The sequence below is a fragment of the Equus caballus genome, chromosome 23 (genome assembly GCF_041296265.1).
Source record: "Equus caballus isolate H_3958 breed thoroughbred chromosome 23, TB-T2T, whole genome shotgun sequence".
Classification (NCBI taxonomy): Eukaryota; Metazoa; Chordata; class Mammalia; order Perissodactyla; family Equidae; genus Equus; species Equus caballus.
The window spans coordinates 12,403,417-12,421,418 of NC_091706.1; the positions used below are offsets into that span (position 1 = coordinate 12,403,417).

Consider the following 18,002-nt stretch of genomic DNA (forward strand, 5'->3'; position numbering starts at 1 on the left):
CTCAACTCTTAAGGCCAAGTGTTCTCACCAAAAGGATAAGAATGTTGTTTTTTTCTGGACATAATCTTCAGCTGCTGCAATCAAACACAATCTAATTAACTCAACATTATCAAACAGCTTTCCTTGTTTGGCCAACAATCAAGCCATTGAAAACGGTTTGACAGCAGCCACATTTTCTTTTTTATTTTGTGAAGTAATTCTGTGATGAGATATTCTATTTAAAATTTTCTAACTGTTTCGGCAATTGCTTACATGTGAGATGGGAGAATTCTGAGGGCTTAGTATGATAATGCCTACATATACAGTACACTTTGGGCACATCTATAGAGTCACTATTTTCATTTCTAAAAGTGTTGACAACTAATTCAACAACAAAATCTACACTCTACTGTATTTTAAAAGTCCACTTTTATCTTCTTGTTTAGACAGGATATTCACTAGCAACTTTTTCAAACTTTGCAATATTGTCAAGTTATAATTATACCACTAGCAACTGTAACACTATGAGCAGCAGTGCAAAGCAATGAAAGTGTCCATGTTCAACTACTAAATTCTGCTGTTGTAGGACAAACACAACCAGAGACAACACGTAAGCAACTGAAGATAGCTGTTCCAAAACACTTTATTTAAAGATTTAAAAAGCTCTAAATTTTTATCATTTTCATGTGTAAAAAATATTAATTTGATTTTTTTCAATCATTTCAATATAAAAACCATTCTCAGCGTCTAAGTTGTATAAAAACAGGCAATGGGCTGGACTGGACCCATGAGCCAGTTTGTGCAGCCTTTGCTCTAGGATATAGTCTGTACTCCTGAGGCTTGATGTTCACCAGATGCTCAAGGTGCTCAGCAAGTGTTCTCAACAGTGGATGCCCAAGAATGCCTACATCTCTCAGCCCTGCATGTCTGCTGTCACCATTTAGCTCTCAGCCAGAGGGGAGGTGATGTCTGCTAAACCTCATGGAGTCTTGGCCTGCATAGATTCACCCCAACCCTTTGCCAAAGATTCATGTTTATTCATGGGCCCTAGCATGTTTGCCTGTATCCTTAAAACACACACACACAGTCGAGCTTCAACTGTGCTTGTTTGGGCGTCCTGAGGGATGTTGGTGCTAACCAGATACAGGCCACGTTTCATACACATATTTACAATTTTTTCTTTTACAAAGAACACTGCATATTTTAAAACAAGCCCCACTGATAAAGAACTTGAGGAGTCCACTTCATGTGTACAACAGCTCTTAAACATTATACTATATGCTGTCCCTACAGACATGTACACATGGCATGAAAATGCACCTATACAACTCACACGCACACACACCCAGAATGCAATTTTATACACGTGAACTCATTTCTTAAAAGACCAGTATTCACCTAAGTCACCTTCTCATATCATTCTGAGATGCACTTTTCTTAGCTCCACAGAGAATGGTGCCAACCCCAAGATCCACACCACTTGAGAGAGAAGAGCCTTTACCCTGAAGCTATCACCCTGCAGTGAGGAAGGCCACCAGCCAGAAAGGAGCTGCAGATCCCCCTGGGTCTGTCTCCGGAATACTCACAGGCACTGATGGCAGTCCCTGGAATCAGAGTCTGTACATGAGAACACAACTCTCAGTGGGGCTCAGGAGCCAACCCAGGCCCCTAAGCTGACCCCCACACTACTGACTCCTAAGATTGGCAGGATCACATACTGGAGTGGCTGTGAAATGGCACTGGAGGGCTGACCAGGATAGTCATAAGCTTCCTGGGGGGGGGGGGTCACTTCTGAGCAGCAGCTGAAAATTATAGGTAATAAATTAAACATTTTGAGTATTTGACGGAAGCCATACACTCTCTTCCTAGAAACATGCACATATAACATACCCATGAACTTCCGGCAGAGTGGGGCCCTGAGCAGCAGTTCTTGACAATTCTGAATCAGTAAAACAGTGACCATTTTGAAAAGCTAACAAAAGCCATGAATTCTCATGTTAGACATATGCAAAGACCCAGACAATTCCGCATGTATCTCAGCCAGCCAATGAACACTGCAAACCATCTGTGGGACTCAGATTAGGATCGGGCTAGAGGTGGCTCAGAATGTTTATTTCCTAGTTACCTGACACTGAAGACTATGTGCTCAGGATGGGAGGACAAGGCCCGAGGATACAGAGGAGCCTAAGCCTGAGAAAGCAGCAGGCAGTCACCTACCCTGGCAACGCTCCCTGGATCCTTTCCTTCTAGGTGGGTCATACAGCTGGGTTGCCTATCATTCTGGCTATCAGGTCAGAGATGGTTGTAGACTTAGAAACTTAGTCACCCAGTTAACTAAGCAGAGAGTGAAGTCAAAGAAGTATAATAATCATTGTTTAGTCATGTGCAGTTAGGCAAATAGCTGAGATCCAGTGTCATTCTGTCACACCACCAAACAGGTAAGCAAACTGTGACCTGTGGAGAGCACTGAAAAGATGAGAATGCTCTTCATCAAGTGCATCACTGCATGCAACAGTGCAAAAACCCTGTCAACAGACCTCTTTTGTGCCTGTGGTAGCGTGAAGAGCATGAAGCAGCACATATACAGAAAACCTAATTTCTCTAGGATCCCAGATGATCCTCCCATTTGTTGAAACAACAGTTCAGAGACAGTTAAGAAAGATCCATAAGGCAAGGAGCATTAATGTCTAGGGCTCAGACAACATTCTCTAGTGGATGAAGTGGTGTTGGGGAGTGTCCCCTGGACATGTGCCAGCAAAGAGGCCTGAGTCCCGTATCACTAGGACTGTGTCTTTGAGTTTCCCAAGAATGACTCTAAGACAGTTGACTGAGTTGGTTATACTTTGGGGGTACCTCACTGAGATGAAATTAAACGCTTTATCAGAATTTTAAATTATTTAAGGGGGCTTAAAATTCTAAATATTTTAAGGAACACTTAAAATTTGGGGGAAAAAATGAATAAAGAACTTCCTCTATAATGTAAACTATTACAAAGGCGAATTAAACATTATCATGATCAGAACAGGGAAAATAGTTTGGTAAAAGCAAAATGTTATCAGAAACACATAATAAAAGTATAGGAGCCAATTTCAATGAACTTCTGCTGGCTTATCTCAGATGATGTGAGTGTCAAAAAACCACCCCAGTTAAGGATTATAACCCACTAAAGGAATAATCTGAGTCTATACAGACATAAATTTCAAACTCTGGAGAAAGGAAAATCCTTCCACAGCAGGATAAGCACAGGAGCAATAACAGAACAAGAACAGAAAATGCTTTTGCAATTATAGTAATTGATTTGAGCAGTGATTAGAAATAAATGCTAAAAAATCAGCATTACTATTTGGGCAATTATTAGAAACAAATGTTAATAAAAGCTTTCGCCGGGTGAAAGCTTGAGGATTAAGAGGATATATGTATAGCCTGAATGTATCTCCTTACAAGGTATTAATATAAAAGGTAAAATAACTTTGTGAAAAAAATGAAAGATACCATGTTAGCCAAATAATCCAATTTAATATTATTAATGGGACCAATTAACAGCATGTGCTTCCTCGTATGATGTATTATGAAGTCCTCAACACTTCTATTGTGTTGCTACAAAAAGTTCATAACCTAACTGTAATCATAAAGAAACATCAAATTCTGTTATTTACGTAATTAATAATAAAGAAGAGTTGTGGTCAATAGCTAATGATCATTCAGGATGTTGTCAGAGGATCCTCCCATGTGACTTTTCTGATACATACCAGCTTGACACTTTTCAGAGGTCACATTCATAGCTTGTGTTAACTGAGGGATGTCTAGTATATGTCAGTTCATAGGTAGACCCAAACCTGTAACAGCTTAGCAAAGAACAAGATTTTTTCTTCCTTACAAGTCAGACTGTCACAGAGAAGGAAATTGTTTCACAGTAATTCTTGAACCCTGACTCCTTCCAGTGGTACTCTTCCATCTTCAGTGTAGCAACAAGGGACAGCAGAGAATATATAGAATGAAGATGTCTTCCGTGGGACTTGTTTTACCACCAACACCCACATTCCACTACCTAGAAGTTCGTGACTTTACCTAATTTGGATGAAAGCGGCTGGGAAATTTAGACTACTTGTGGGCCTAGAGACAAAGGAAATAGTTACTGCAGAATGTGCAGTATGTAAGATAGGGGTCTCTTTTAAATTGTATTACTCAAACACAGTATTTGTGGGTTGACTTCTGGAAGGATTTCCCAAATCCATTACCTTAAGATTTCTTTCATCTGGTCTATCTGGTCACTATGAGGTCTCTAATGCTCTATGCATTTTCTGCTGTACTGAGAAAAGTGGCTTTTGACTGAAATTATCACAAATCACATTCTAGATTTTCTTCACTATGTGTGAATTCTCTATTCAATGAGATTCAACCTTTGACAGAAAGCTTTCACATTTTCACAACTTTCTCAATGTTTCTCCAGTGGGAGTTTACTTAGGGTTGCGTTCATACAGAATATTTCCTATATTCATTACCTTTGCAGTCTTTCTTTCCCCAGAAAATTCTATGGTGTCCAGTAAGGAATAAACCTATCCTTAGTGGCTGAAAGACTGTCCACATACATTTCAAGGGTTTCCTTCCAGTGTAAGCCCTTGTTAAAGACTGAATGTTTGTCTTCCCCAAATGCATATGTTGAAACCTAATCCCAAATGTGCTGGTATTTAGAGGTGGGGCCTTTGGGAGGTGATTATGTCACGAGGGCAGGTCTCCCATGAACGGATTAGTGCCCTTATGAAAGAGCCTCCAAAGAGCTCCCTTCCTCCATGTGAGGACACAGCAAGAAGACGGCCATCTATGAACCACGAAGTTGACCCTCACCAGACACTGAATCTGCCAGTACCCTGATCTTGGACTTTCCAGGTTCCAGAACTGTGAGAAATGTGTTATTTAAGCCACAGTCTATGGTATTCCTGTTGTAACAGCCTGAACAGACTAAGACATTTCTCTTATGTTTAGTGAGGAACTTCCACATTCATTAGCTTAACAGAGTTTTAGTTCGTTCTCTGAGTTCTGCGATCTTTTCTTAGCCCTGACTTGTGGCTGAAAGTTTGCCTGCATTCATCATCTTCATAGTATCTCCCCTGTGAACCCTCTGATGTTCTCCAAGTTTTGATTTCTCACTGAACATACTCCAAGATCCCTGACATTTACAAGGCTGTTTACCTGTAAGCTGTCAGATTTAATGCAAGATTTGATGTATGGATGAAAGTATTTTCATATTTATTACATTCATATGTTTCATGTTTAATTCCCTGTGAGTTTTCTGATGTTTTGAGGTTTCACTTCTCGTGAAAATCTTCCCGACATCTATCACATTTATAAGGTTTCTCCTCTGTGTGATGAAAGCAAGCAATATGGCAACCCAAAATATGCCACTTTGGCTTAAGGATTATCTTGAGCTGAAAGCAACTGAAAAACAGTAGACACAGAAAAATCACTCCACCCTCCCCCATCTGTCGAAAGGCAGGGCGTAAATCCCCGCTTTGTGAAGTTTTCCCCATCCCATCTCCCAATATGAGAAAGAGGAGACAACTCCTATCATTGAAGATGGCACCAACTAATATCTGCATAAACAAATCTTACTGAAATAATCCTTATCTTCCATTGGTTCCCCACATACTTACCTTCTCAGAATTTACCACCTCTGGAAGCTCAAAACCCTTTTCCTCTGGCTAGTCACTTCTCTGCAAATGTATTTCCCTTTTGTTAAAACGGAATGAAGGCCTGGAGGTCTGACCACCTCTTTGGGGTTTTCATTTCATTTGGGTGAGGCCCCTCCATATTCACATGAAATAGATCTTTTTCTCCTGTTAATGTCTTTCAACTTGCATGGCATCAGCCACTAAACCTAAGAGAGCAGTGGAAAAAGTTGTTTTTCCTCCCCTTGGCTTTTTACATCCGACAACCCTCTGAAAATTTTCCCACATTACTACACTTATAGGATTTCTCCCCTTTGTGAGTCTTCTGTTTCAAAGGGTGAGACTCATTGCCAAAAATGTGATTCATTACACTATCCTGTGTGAATTGCCTCGTAAGTTTAGTTTGGAGAGTTAAATTGCAAAGGAAAGCTTTTCCACATTAGTTACATTCATAGGGTTTCTCCATTGTGTGAGTTTTCTGATGTTTTCTAAGGTCTGACTTCTGGCTGAAAGTTTTCCCACATTCATTACATTCATAGGGTTTCTCGCCTGTGTGACTTCTCTGATGTATTCTAAGGTGTGATATGTAAGTGAAAGCTCTCCCACATTCATTACATTCATAAGGCTTCTCCCCTGTGTGACTTCTCCAATGTATTCTCAAGATTGACTTCCAGAGGAAAGTTTTCCCACATTCAAGACATTCATAGGGTTTCTCGCCTGTGTGAATTCTCTGATGTCCTCTGAGGTGTGACATGTACGTGAAAGCTCGCCCACATTCATTACATTCATAGGGTTTCTCGCCTGTGTGACTTCTCTGATGTATTCCAAGGCTTGACTTCTGGCTGAAAGTTTTACCACACTCATTACATTCATAGGGTTTCTCCCCTGTGTGAATTCTCTGATGTCCTCTGAGGTGTGACATGTAGGTGAAAGCTCTCCCACATTCACTACATTCATAGGGTTTCTCACCTGTGTGACTTCTCTGATGTCCTCTGAGGTGTGACATGTAGGTGAAAGCTCTCCCACATTCATTACATTCATAGGGTTTCTCGCCTGTGTGAATTCTGCGATGTGCTCTGAGGTGTGACATGTAAGTGAAGCCTCTCCCACATTCATTACATTCATAGGGTTTCTCCCCTGTGTGATTTTTCTGATGCACTCCAAGGCTTGACTTCTGCCTGAAAGTTTTACCACACTCACTGCATTCATAGGGTTTCTTCTTCACGTGTGTTTTCTGATGGATGGTTAGAGATGATTTCCAGGGAAAAGCTGTCCCACATTCATTACATTCATAGGTTTTCTCAGCTGTGTGAGTTCTTTGATGTATAATGAGGGATGCTCTCCTGGAGAAGCATTTTTGACAGTCATTACATTCATAGTGCTTTTCTCTTTCCTGAGTTTTCTGATCTGTACTGAAGGCTGACTGAGAACTGAAAGTTCCTCTACATGTGTTATCACAAGATGTCTCTTGTGTGTGAGTTCTCTGTTGTATTATAATGGCTGAATTGTGGCTGACGTTTTTTCCATATTCAAGGGGTTTCACGCCTGTGTGAGTTCTCTGATACTCTCTGAAATGTGCTTTTTGACCAAAAGTTTTCTCTCCTGTATCAGTTCTCTGAAGTTGAGTAACCCTATTGAAATTGTTCCCAATTTTACTACATTCATCTTCAATAAATTCAGAGTGATTCTTCTCTGCGTGAATACTGGGAGAGACAATAAACGCTGATTTATCACATAGGTTTTTTCCAAATTTATAGTAAGATCTTGCCTTTGTGTGGGCACTCTTACATGTAATAAAAGCAGCCTTGCCATGGAAAGCATTACCATGTTCATTATATTCAAACGATTGCCCCAAAGTCTGAAAAGTGTGATGTTGAGTAAGTTCCTCAACATAACTAAAACCTTGCAAATTTTGACTGTAATCAAAAGATCTCTCTCCAATATTGGTTCTCTCATTTCTAGTATTGAAATGAGATGCATTAAACTCATCAGCCTTCTTTTTTGAGTAATTATGTGGTGCCAATGGGTAAAGATTCAAGTATGTAGGCCCCACAGTGTCACATTTACAAGGTATTTTTCTTGAAGGAAAAATGTCTGTGCCCAGATTAAATGGTCTTTCTGAAACTTTCTCTTGCTGTGTAGTCAATGTTTTGTTGTTGTTGAATAAAACTTGACAGAAATATTTGTCTTGGTTTTCCTGGCTCTTCTCTAAAAGATCAAGTCGACGGTCTTCTAAAAAAGAGACAGTTAGAAATTCTTAGGAAGTTTAACATATTTTTTATGAAAAAGGGCTTATATACATATGCTTTACTATACATTTGGTATTTTTGTTTCTGGCTAAGTCTCCCAACAATATAGTACTGCCAAGTATATATTAACTATATTCACTTTACTCACTTTCCTTGGGAAGGGGCGGGGGGACTTGCTGTCATGCAAAAAGGGAAATGAACCTGGAAATGAATATCATGTCTGTCTGGCATTTGAAAATATAATTTTTAAACTTGGGAAGAGAAATGGGTATAAAGGAAAAAAAAGATGAATTGGAAACATAAGGGTTTTAAGAGAGTTGGTCCTGGGAACAGGAAAATAAGACAATGTGATGAGTTCAAAAATGACCAAAAAAAATCATGGACAAGAATTTTAGAGGTTCTAGCAGAGAAAGGGTTTGGATTAATGCGATTATCAGGATTTAGGTTCTTAAACTATCAAATAAATATAGATAAAAATAGCAAGATACTCATCAGTATACATACTTCCATTTGGAGGCTCCCCTTTTTCATTCTACACATCAACACCAAAATAAGGTTATAATGGTACAGATTTCCTCACGTTTAAAGACTCAGTCCTAAAGCCCAAGCTATAATTCTCCTGGCTGCAATTCTTAGGAACACAAATGCCCAGGAGGCAGTATAAAAGTGACTGGAGAAAAAGCCATCTTTCCACCTAGATTGGAGTCACTGCTCTATCCTGCCTCTGATATTTAAGATTTATTATTAGTGTTGTTCAAAAGTAAACCTTTTTTAACCTTCAAATCCTAAGTATCATCTTTTTAACGTGCTTACTCATGTTCTTGGAACCAGTTTTAACCCTGTCCCATATTTAACTCTGCTTTCTATGCACTGTTCAACACACCTGGTTTCTATCGATTGTGATAACCTTAAGAGTCAGGTTTCAACCTGCTCTCATAAATTTTGGAAATATCCTTTATATTTATCTATCAGAAAACAATACTGTATACATTTGACTATTACCATGCTGCTACCTATATTCCAGACAATGACCTCAAGCCTTGGCTAAAAACCTAAGATGGTCCAGAGCCCACTGCTCCAGGAAAACAAAGATGAAAAAGTTAAGAGACATCTTTCTGGAAAAGAAAGTTTTACACTACCTGTGCATACTTTGGGTGTTCAAATTATCATTCAACAAGTCTACAAGTACACAGTATTTTCTGCAACAGTCTGGTCAGGCTATGTTCCCCCTTAACTAGTTCATTTCAAAAAATAATCTTTTATGTGCATTCTTCTCTAATTTACTTGTATTTCAGCCTTTGCACTACTCCGATTCTAGATACCCTTTAGGGCAAAACTATCTAAACATTCACATTAAAAACTTACCTAGGCACAAACCTAAAATAACACTTACAAGAACTGTATACTGAAAATCAAAAACCTCTGATGCAAAAATCAAAGAAAATCTAAATAAACAGAGAAACATGCTTCCAATCAAGGATTGGAAGATTCAATCTAGTAAAGATGTCAATTTTCCCCAGATTCTTCTATAGATTTAATGCAAGTCCAAATGAAATCCTGGCATTTATACACACACACACACACACACACAAGCTTGTTCTAAACTTTATATGAAAAGGTAAAGAACCTACAATAGCTAAAATAATTTTGTTAAGGAAGAAAAACTTCTACCTTATGTTAAGCATTATTAAGCAGCTGTAGTAATCAAGACAGTGTGGTACTGACAGAGAAATAGAAACACAGATCAATGAAACAGAAAAGAGAATCAAAAACATGATCAACATAAGCACAGCCAATTGATTTCTGACAAAGGTATAAAAGCAATTCAATGCAAGGATAGTCTTTTCAACAAATGGTACTGAACAACTGGACATCCATAGGCAAAAAAAGGTGAATGTTGACCTAAACCTCAGATTGTGTAAAAATATTAATGCAAAATGTATTATGGATTTAAATGTAAAGCATAAAATTATAAAAAAATTTTTTAAAAATAGAAAACTTTTGAGACCTAGGGCCAGGCAAGGCGTTCTTGGACCAAGAAAAGAACAAACCACCTTTTAACATGTATTAAATTGCATCAAAACTGAAAATATTTGTGCTATGAAAGACCTTAAAAGGATGAAAAGGCAAGCTACAGATTGACAGAAAATATCTGCAAACCATATATCCAACAAAGGTCTTAGTTCTAAAATAATAATAATAGAAAAAATTATATAATGGGCAAAAGACAGGACAGGTATTTCCTTAAAGAAGATACACAAGTAGCAAAAAAGCACATGAAAAGTCATCCGACATTAATTAGCCATTAGGAAGTGCAAATTAAAACCACAATAAGATATCCCTACACGTCTACTAGAAGAGCTAAAAGAAAAACAGAGATAACAACAAATGCTGGTGATGATGCCAAAACAATGGATCTCTCATACACTGCTGGCAGAAATGTAAAATGATGTAGCCGCTCTGGAAAATTAGTGGCATTTTTTTACATAACTAAGCATGTACTTACCGTATGAACCTGGAATTGCAACCTTTGGGTACTTATCCCAGAGAAATGAAAATTATCTTCACACAAAAACCCATACACAAATATTCATGGAAACTTTATTCATAATAGGAAAATATTGAAAACGACCCAAGTATCATTCAGTGATTGAATCACTGAACAAACTCTGGAACATCATACAATGGAGTACCACTCAGAATCAAAACAGAATAAATTACTGATACATTGGAACATCATACAATGGAGTACCACTCAGAATCAAAACAGAATAAATTACTGATACATGAAACAATCTGGATAAACCTCAAGGGGATTATACTTGGTGGAAAAAAGTGAATTTCAAAAGGTTATATATGATTCCATTTATATAACTTTCTTGAAATGACAAAATTCTAGAAATGGAGAGCAGATTAGTGGTTGCCAGGGGGCACAGACGACCACTAGGGGGTGCGAATGGGGGGAGTATGAATACAAAAAGGTAGCACAAAAAGAGCTCTTTCATGGTAATTTTACAATTCTGTATTTTAGCTTTGGTGGTGGTTACACAAACCTATTTACAGGATAAAACCACATAGAACTATATATGCACACACACAGATACAAACGCAAGTTAAAAGAACAATAAAAACTGAGTAAGGTCAGCACCCTAATTAACAGTAATGTACCACCATCAATTTCCCGGTTTTGATGCTCTACTACAGTTACTAAGATGTCACCATTGGAGGAAGGTGGTGGAAAGGTAAACAGAATCTGTGTACTATTTTTACTACTTCCTGTGAGTCTATATTATTTCAAATAAAAAGTAAAAGAAATGCTACAAATAATCAGATTTGTTTAATGTGTTACTATTCTAAGAGTTTCATGAGAAGATGGACAGAACAGAGATGCTCACCCTGCCTTATGTTAAATTTGGACATATAAAATATTATTAATATATTTTGGAAATTGTACGCAAAATGAATTTGTACAGATTTGTCAACGCCCTCACTGTCCAAAATGTTGACAAAAAATATTTACCAAAACTGTCATTAAACACTTCTACCAGGTTTTCCTACATTTATCAGAGTATTGGCAATACTTTACATAATATTAGGCAACAAAAGTATAGTTATCATTCCAGTTATTACTTTAAATGTTTACTTGGTCAAAACCTAACTTTATTTGAACCTCTAGTATCTTTTAGGTCAGTAATTTTCAACTGGGGATGTATTTCAGACTCAACTGATGTTGTTTTATAAGAAGATACTTAGAGAAGTATCTAAGCCTTACTCTAGACTTACTGAATCTCTTTATTTGATATTCTTGTATACTAATGGTATATTACTGGTGTCTCATGTCTCAGGATTATTGTTACATGCCAAAAACTTTCCTCTACAGGGGCCAGCCCTGTGGCCAAGTGGTTAAGCGCATGCGCTCCACTTCAGGGCCCAGGGTTTCACTGGTTTGGATCCTGGGCATGGACATGGCACCGCTCATCAAGCCATGCTGAGGCAGCGTCCCACATAGCAGAGCCAGAAGGACCCACAACTAGAATATACAGCTATGTACTGGGGGGCTTTGGGGAGAAGAAGAAGAAGAAGAAAAAAAATAAGACTAGCAACAGATGTTAGCTCAGGTGCCCATCTTAAAAGAAAAAAATTTCCTCTATAAAATTTTGTTCATGCATTTTCAAGATCAAACGTAAAATTCTGACTTCTTTGAAAACTTTGTTGTCCTTAAAGATATTTTGCCTAAAACTTTTTTTAAACGTGACTTTATTATGTTTATCCTATCACAGAAATAACCAAATTTCCTTGTCAGTGTGTTATTCTTATTATGAACCCACAGCAGACTTTTCCTATTAATAAATTACACATAGCCATTCTAAGTCTGACGTCTATAGATGGCTTTTGTTTAACTCTGACACTTGCCTGAAAGCTCTTACAAACTAGGCCGGAGTTGTGTCATCAATGAAGGACAATCTCAGAACCTCAGGAAAAGAGGCTGTACTAAGTAGTTCGAGCTATGGACACTTCAATGAAAAGACTCTTACAAACTATGCTTTTGAGCTGACATCATTTAGAAAACTTTCAGGCCATTACAGTGCACTGAATCAGAATTCTTTTTTAAGTCAAGAAGCAGATAATTTCATGAGACTGGTAACCCAAGATCCAGCAGAACAAGAATTAATTACATGTAATTGAGTAATCACACGTTAATTATATAACTAATGGGGAGAAATAGACTTGACTTGGGCATTTGCATTTGGGATAGTGCTTTCAGAGTGAATCAGTATGAAATACCTTTCTTCTACCTGGCTTTGCAGTTAATCCACAATGCATTTACAAAGTATTTATTTATATTATATACCAAAGTATGGAACAACAAAGCAGAGGCCATTCTTTTTAGTGGATTTCCAGAAGGGGAAAAGTGCTCTTTCAGTAACTCTATGTTATCTGGCCTATTGTGTGTGAAAAGTCTCATGTTCTTGAGAAACAGTCATGAAGTGGGTTGGGAGATTATAAAAAGGAGAAATTAAAGTAGGCTAAAATATTCCATGATCATTTTATAGAACTATGAATCTTAGCCAAAACTTATTATGTGCAGTAATAAAAAAAAAATGAGACCTTCCCTTGTGCCAGGCATGTTAAGCAATTTAATTAATTTATTTAAGAACTTGTATAGAGAAAGCATACAACGTTGAAAAGCGTGATGTAGGGGAATGTCACATGGATGGGTGACAGGAGACTGGATCATGTAAGGTATGGCATCAGGGTAGACAACAAAAGGAAATACGTCTGACAATGCAAGAAGGGTTCATAATTTACTAGTCACTAAAACACAGGTAATTTAAATTGCATATAAGTTATATGTAAACTCTAGGTTTATAAGCCAGGTTATTTTTGTCAGCCCAGAGCAAACAAATTTGACGCATTATGTAAAAATTAACTCCAATTAGAAATAAAAATAATCAAGGCATTAAAGAGCAGGGCTCTAGTTTTGGATAATGTCATTAGACAATAAGAATATGAAAAGACTGAGTATAAAGAAAACTAAAACGTCAAGAAGTATTGAAATATCAGCATGGATGACAGAGATAAGCAATTCAGAACTTTAAAATGACTTCATGGTCATCTGTTATGACAGCAGGATAGCAGGACAAATGATTACAGAAGGAGAAAAAGAAAGAAGCATTTTTGAGTTGGAGAGAAAAACTTAGTTTTCGTCTGGCCATTTTGAAAATAAAGGGGCCATAACACTCAAGTACAGCTGCCCTGAAGGTGGGAGAAATTCATCAGGATAAAACAAAAGGCTTAAATTATGGGGATGGATGAGGCATGCAGGGAGTTACTGCATAGGAAGAAGAAGAGTAGACACGTAGGACAGGGTTCAGAGACAGACAAATTAGCAGGAGAAAGGGTCTGAGAATCAAAATTCATTCACAAATATCCACTGCATGCCTACTCTGTGCCTTATCACGCTTGAGGCACTTTACAACTATCAACCAGGCCAACTCAATGTGAACAAGGACTTAGAGAAGCACAGACAAAAGTACGCTCAAATCCAAGGTGGGACTGCTTTAGGAATCATGACTCGTAACATCAAAGGAAGCAGAAAATGTGTGGGAGAGAGTAGTCCCTCAAATTTTCAAATAGGACAGCTTAGTGGAGATTTTGAAATATGATTTCAGAAGTAAGAAGAGCTGATAAGTGCTTAGGAGAAAAATAAAGCAAGGGAAATGGACTGCTTGAGATGAAGAGTGCCATTATAAACAGGTGGTCGTGGAAGGCCATACTGAGAAAGTGACATGACAAGATCTGAATTCCTTTATACAGCAAATACATTTGACGAATATATGTAGCAAATATCTCCCACTCATTACTTTGTCCTTTTTTAGCTTTTAAAACACGAAAACTAAAGCAAATACACACAAATCTCTTCTGTGTAAGTTAACAAGTGGCATGAAATGAACTCGTGTAGAACCACCAGCCAGTTCATGATTCCCTCACTTACTTTTACAATCTGTACATGCAACCTTAAAAAAAAAAGTTTAATTTTACACAAATGGAATCATTGCTTCTTTTGTTCAAAATTGTTTGTGAGGTTCATTCATGTATTTGCTTGTGCCCATAACTTGCAAATTTCCATTTCTGTATAATTTATGCTCTATTAAATAAATGTACCACAATTTATTTCTTCATTCATCTATTGATGAGTGTTTGTCTGATTTCATTGTGTGGAAAAAAATTTTCCTATTCTTCCTGGAGCACATAAGCACACCTCTCTCAAGAGTATATAGGTAGGAGCAGAACAGCACGACACAGGGTAGGGATATCTTCACCTTTACTAGATAATGTCCACCATTTCAAAGTGATTGCACTTGTGTGGGGGCAAGGGGTATATGAAAAATATTTGTGCCTTCTGCTCAGTTTTGCTGTGAACCTAAAATTGTTCTAAAAAGTCTTAAAAAAAAAAAAGTGCACCAATTTCAATTCTGCAGCACTAAATGGGGTTCTTTGATGTTCTGCATCCTCACCAACTCGTGATACTGTCAGACTCGGAATTTCTGCCCATCTTATAAATAAATGTGTAGTGGTGTCACACTGAAGTTTCAATTGCATGTTTTCACAACTGATGAGGTTAAATATGTTTTCCCCTGATATGTGACATCTGGATTTCCACTGTGGAAGTTTCTTATTGTCTTATGCCCATTTTTCTGCTGGGTTGCGTGCCTTTTTCCTCCAAGACTCACAGAATTTCTTCTTATAATCCTAAGGTTAGTCCTGTCTTGGTTCAACCTATCACAAATAGATTCTGCTATAGTGTGGGTTCTCTTTTCACACTTTTCATGATGTCAAGAAATTGTGAATTTTAGTAGAGTTGAGTTTATAAGGCTTTTCGCAAAAATTAAACATTTTTGTAGTTTTAAATTTTCAGTACACAGAATAATGAAAATTTTCTCCCACATCTCCTTCTAAAATATTTAGTTTTGCCTCATATAATTCAGGCGTCAGTCCACCAAAAATTAACTTTTGTGGTAGAATATAAAGGTGGAGCGCAAGGCCAATTTTCATATAAATGGCTTCTGCAGCTTTCTGCACTGTCACCCTGCTCATAAACCAGTTGTCATTAAAGCACAAATTGTTTCTGGGCTCTCTATTCTTTTCAAAGGTCTATAATTATCCCCACACCAGTACTATTCTGTACCAGTTACAACAGATTTACAACATACCTTTAATAACTGTTAGAAAAAAATCCTACACCCTCTCTTCTTCAAACATGTTTAAACAAATTGGTGAGAATTAAAAATTTTAAAATAGTCTTGCAATGTACGAACATGATATTTCCATTTATTTCAGTTTTATTTCATGTTGCTCTCCAAAATTTCAATATCTGCACAGCTGTATTTCTAGGTATGTTTGCATTCCAACTTTTTATATAATGCTTTCTCTCCTTTTTCCAGCATAGGCTAGCAACCGAATGAATTTGATTTAACTTTTATTCCAAGAAACATGTTTTCACTTTAATTTATACCATTACAGTTTTTCAATTAATTTTTTTTAAAATAAATTACTTCTGCTTTGCTTAGTCTTCTCAAAATTCCTTGTTGTTCAAATTTTCTACTAAGCAATGCTATACCCATAGCCCAAAGTTCTGTGCAATAAAGACTTAATTCCACAGGTTTAGGGTGTTGAGACCTTGCATATTCCACAGAAACGACTGGCCTTTGACCAACTCCTATGAGATAACTTTTAAGTCCTTGGGATATCTTGCCTGATGACAGTGTCTTTATATACCTGGGGGCCTTTGGCCACAAGAAATCAGTGTGATCTCTGGAGGGGCTAGAGCCTGAGTAAGGTCAGCCACAAAGGTGCTCCAGGCCTACATGACTGACCCCCAACAAAAACCTTGAATATCGAAGCTTGGGTAAACTTCCCTGGTTAGCAATACTCCACGTATGTCGTCACACATCGCCACTGGCAGAATTAAGCACTGTTGATACCATTCCCCTGGGGGAAGAAAATGGGAAGTCTGCGTCTAGTCTCTCCTGGATTCTGCCCTATGTGCCTTTTACTTTTGCTAATTTTATCTGTATTCTTTTACCGTAATAAACTGTAAACTTGAATACAGCAGCTTTTCTCAGTTCTTAGAGACCTCTGGACAACAGGTTTACAAATACATTTTATATTTTTGATTTTTATGTACCCCTTGATCACAGATGTTTCAAAAGTATAAATGTACTTTTTATTTACAGATGGAGGGATTTTAATTCGTCTTATTGTCTACAATTTCTAGCTTTATTAAACTACGTTACTTTAACTCTGCAGAATTTATTGATGTTTTCCTTTAACCCATAATATATTTACATTTAGTTATTCCACTGACACTTCAAAGGTTTATATTGTTTTCAGAGTACAGAATGTGAAAGACATATCAATATGTATTAGACTCATGTCATAAAATACACTACTTATGTCTTCTGGAGCAGGGGTCAACAAACTTCTTCTGTAAAGGGTCTGACGGTAAATATTTTAGTCATTGAGGGCCATATGATCTCAGTCACGACTGCTCAGCCACTCTGTTGTACTCCAAAAGCTGCCATAATCCACATACAAACAAATAGCTAAGTTCCAAAAACTGTATTTACAAAAACAGGCAGTGAGCTGGATTCAGTGCAACGAACATAATTTGCCAACTCATGGTCTAGAACTCAGTTGTTGCCTACCATATCTGGTATGAAATCAGAGCAGCATGTACAGGTCTATTATATCTAATGAGTTCCTATTTGTCCTCATATCTCCACAGTTTTTGTTTTATGAATCTTGATGATAATATTTGATTGGTGTGCAGGTATTTGCAACTTTTGCATCTCCTTTTTAAATTATATGACTTAGCATTATTAAAGTATCCTTTTTGTTAATATATGAATTTTGACGTGAATCAAAATCTTGTCCAATAGTTACGTAAATTAATCCTGAATTATTTCATGTATATTGCCTTAATACTAAATATTTCATATTTTAAACTTTCCAAATTATTTTCAGGTATATCTCTTTGCTACAACCTCATACTATTTTCTCTTAATAGGTGACTTTAACCCATCTACATTGATATGATAGATACATCCATCTTACTTTATGTTATGCTATTTACATATGTTAATGTTTACATAGGTGTTTTCTATAAAAAACTTTTTCAGTGATAGTTCTGTTTACTTTGTACTATTAACTGTGTTTTCCTTCTAATAATGAGAAAGCTCCTATTTGTGCATTTACAGTAGTACATTTATAGTAGTTACATTTATGTTACATGATTCTTAATTATTAATTAATTAGACACACCTAGTGATTTCCTACTACACAATCACTGAGCAAATTAATGTATCTCCTCTCTCACTTTTCTCATCCTTTAACCTTCCATTTTAACTGCTTTTATAAGTATTTTTTATTTTATAAGCATAACTGCTTTTAGTATTTAATGTTACATACAAATCGACTACTTGATTCATCAGATATAAACGACATACTTTGTTGCCTAGTTTAACAGATGAAAAAAAAGAGGGGCTGGCCTCATGGCACAGCACTTAAGTTCACACATTCCCCATCGGCAACCCAGGGTTTGCCA

At 37.1% G+C, this 18,002-nt stretch overlaps 1 protein-coding gene across 5 annotated transcripts in view; it reads right to left on the bottom strand.

Annotated features, from left to right (window-relative positions):
• Positions 1–604: 604 nt before the first annotated feature.
• LOC100062166 (zinc finger protein 782) overlaps positions 605–18,002 on the bottom strand; it is a 66,892-nt gene continuing 49,494 nt past the window's right edge. For all 5 annotated transcript variants that reach the window (XM_070249013.1, XM_070249012.1, XM_070249016.1 and 2 more), the window contains one exon: positions 605–7,877. In XM_070249013.1, coding sequence (XP_070105114.1) covers positions 6,085–7,877 — 1,793 coding nt within the window. In that variant the 3' untranslated portion in view covers positions 605–6,084. The remainder of the gene's footprint in view (positions 7,878–18,002) is intronic.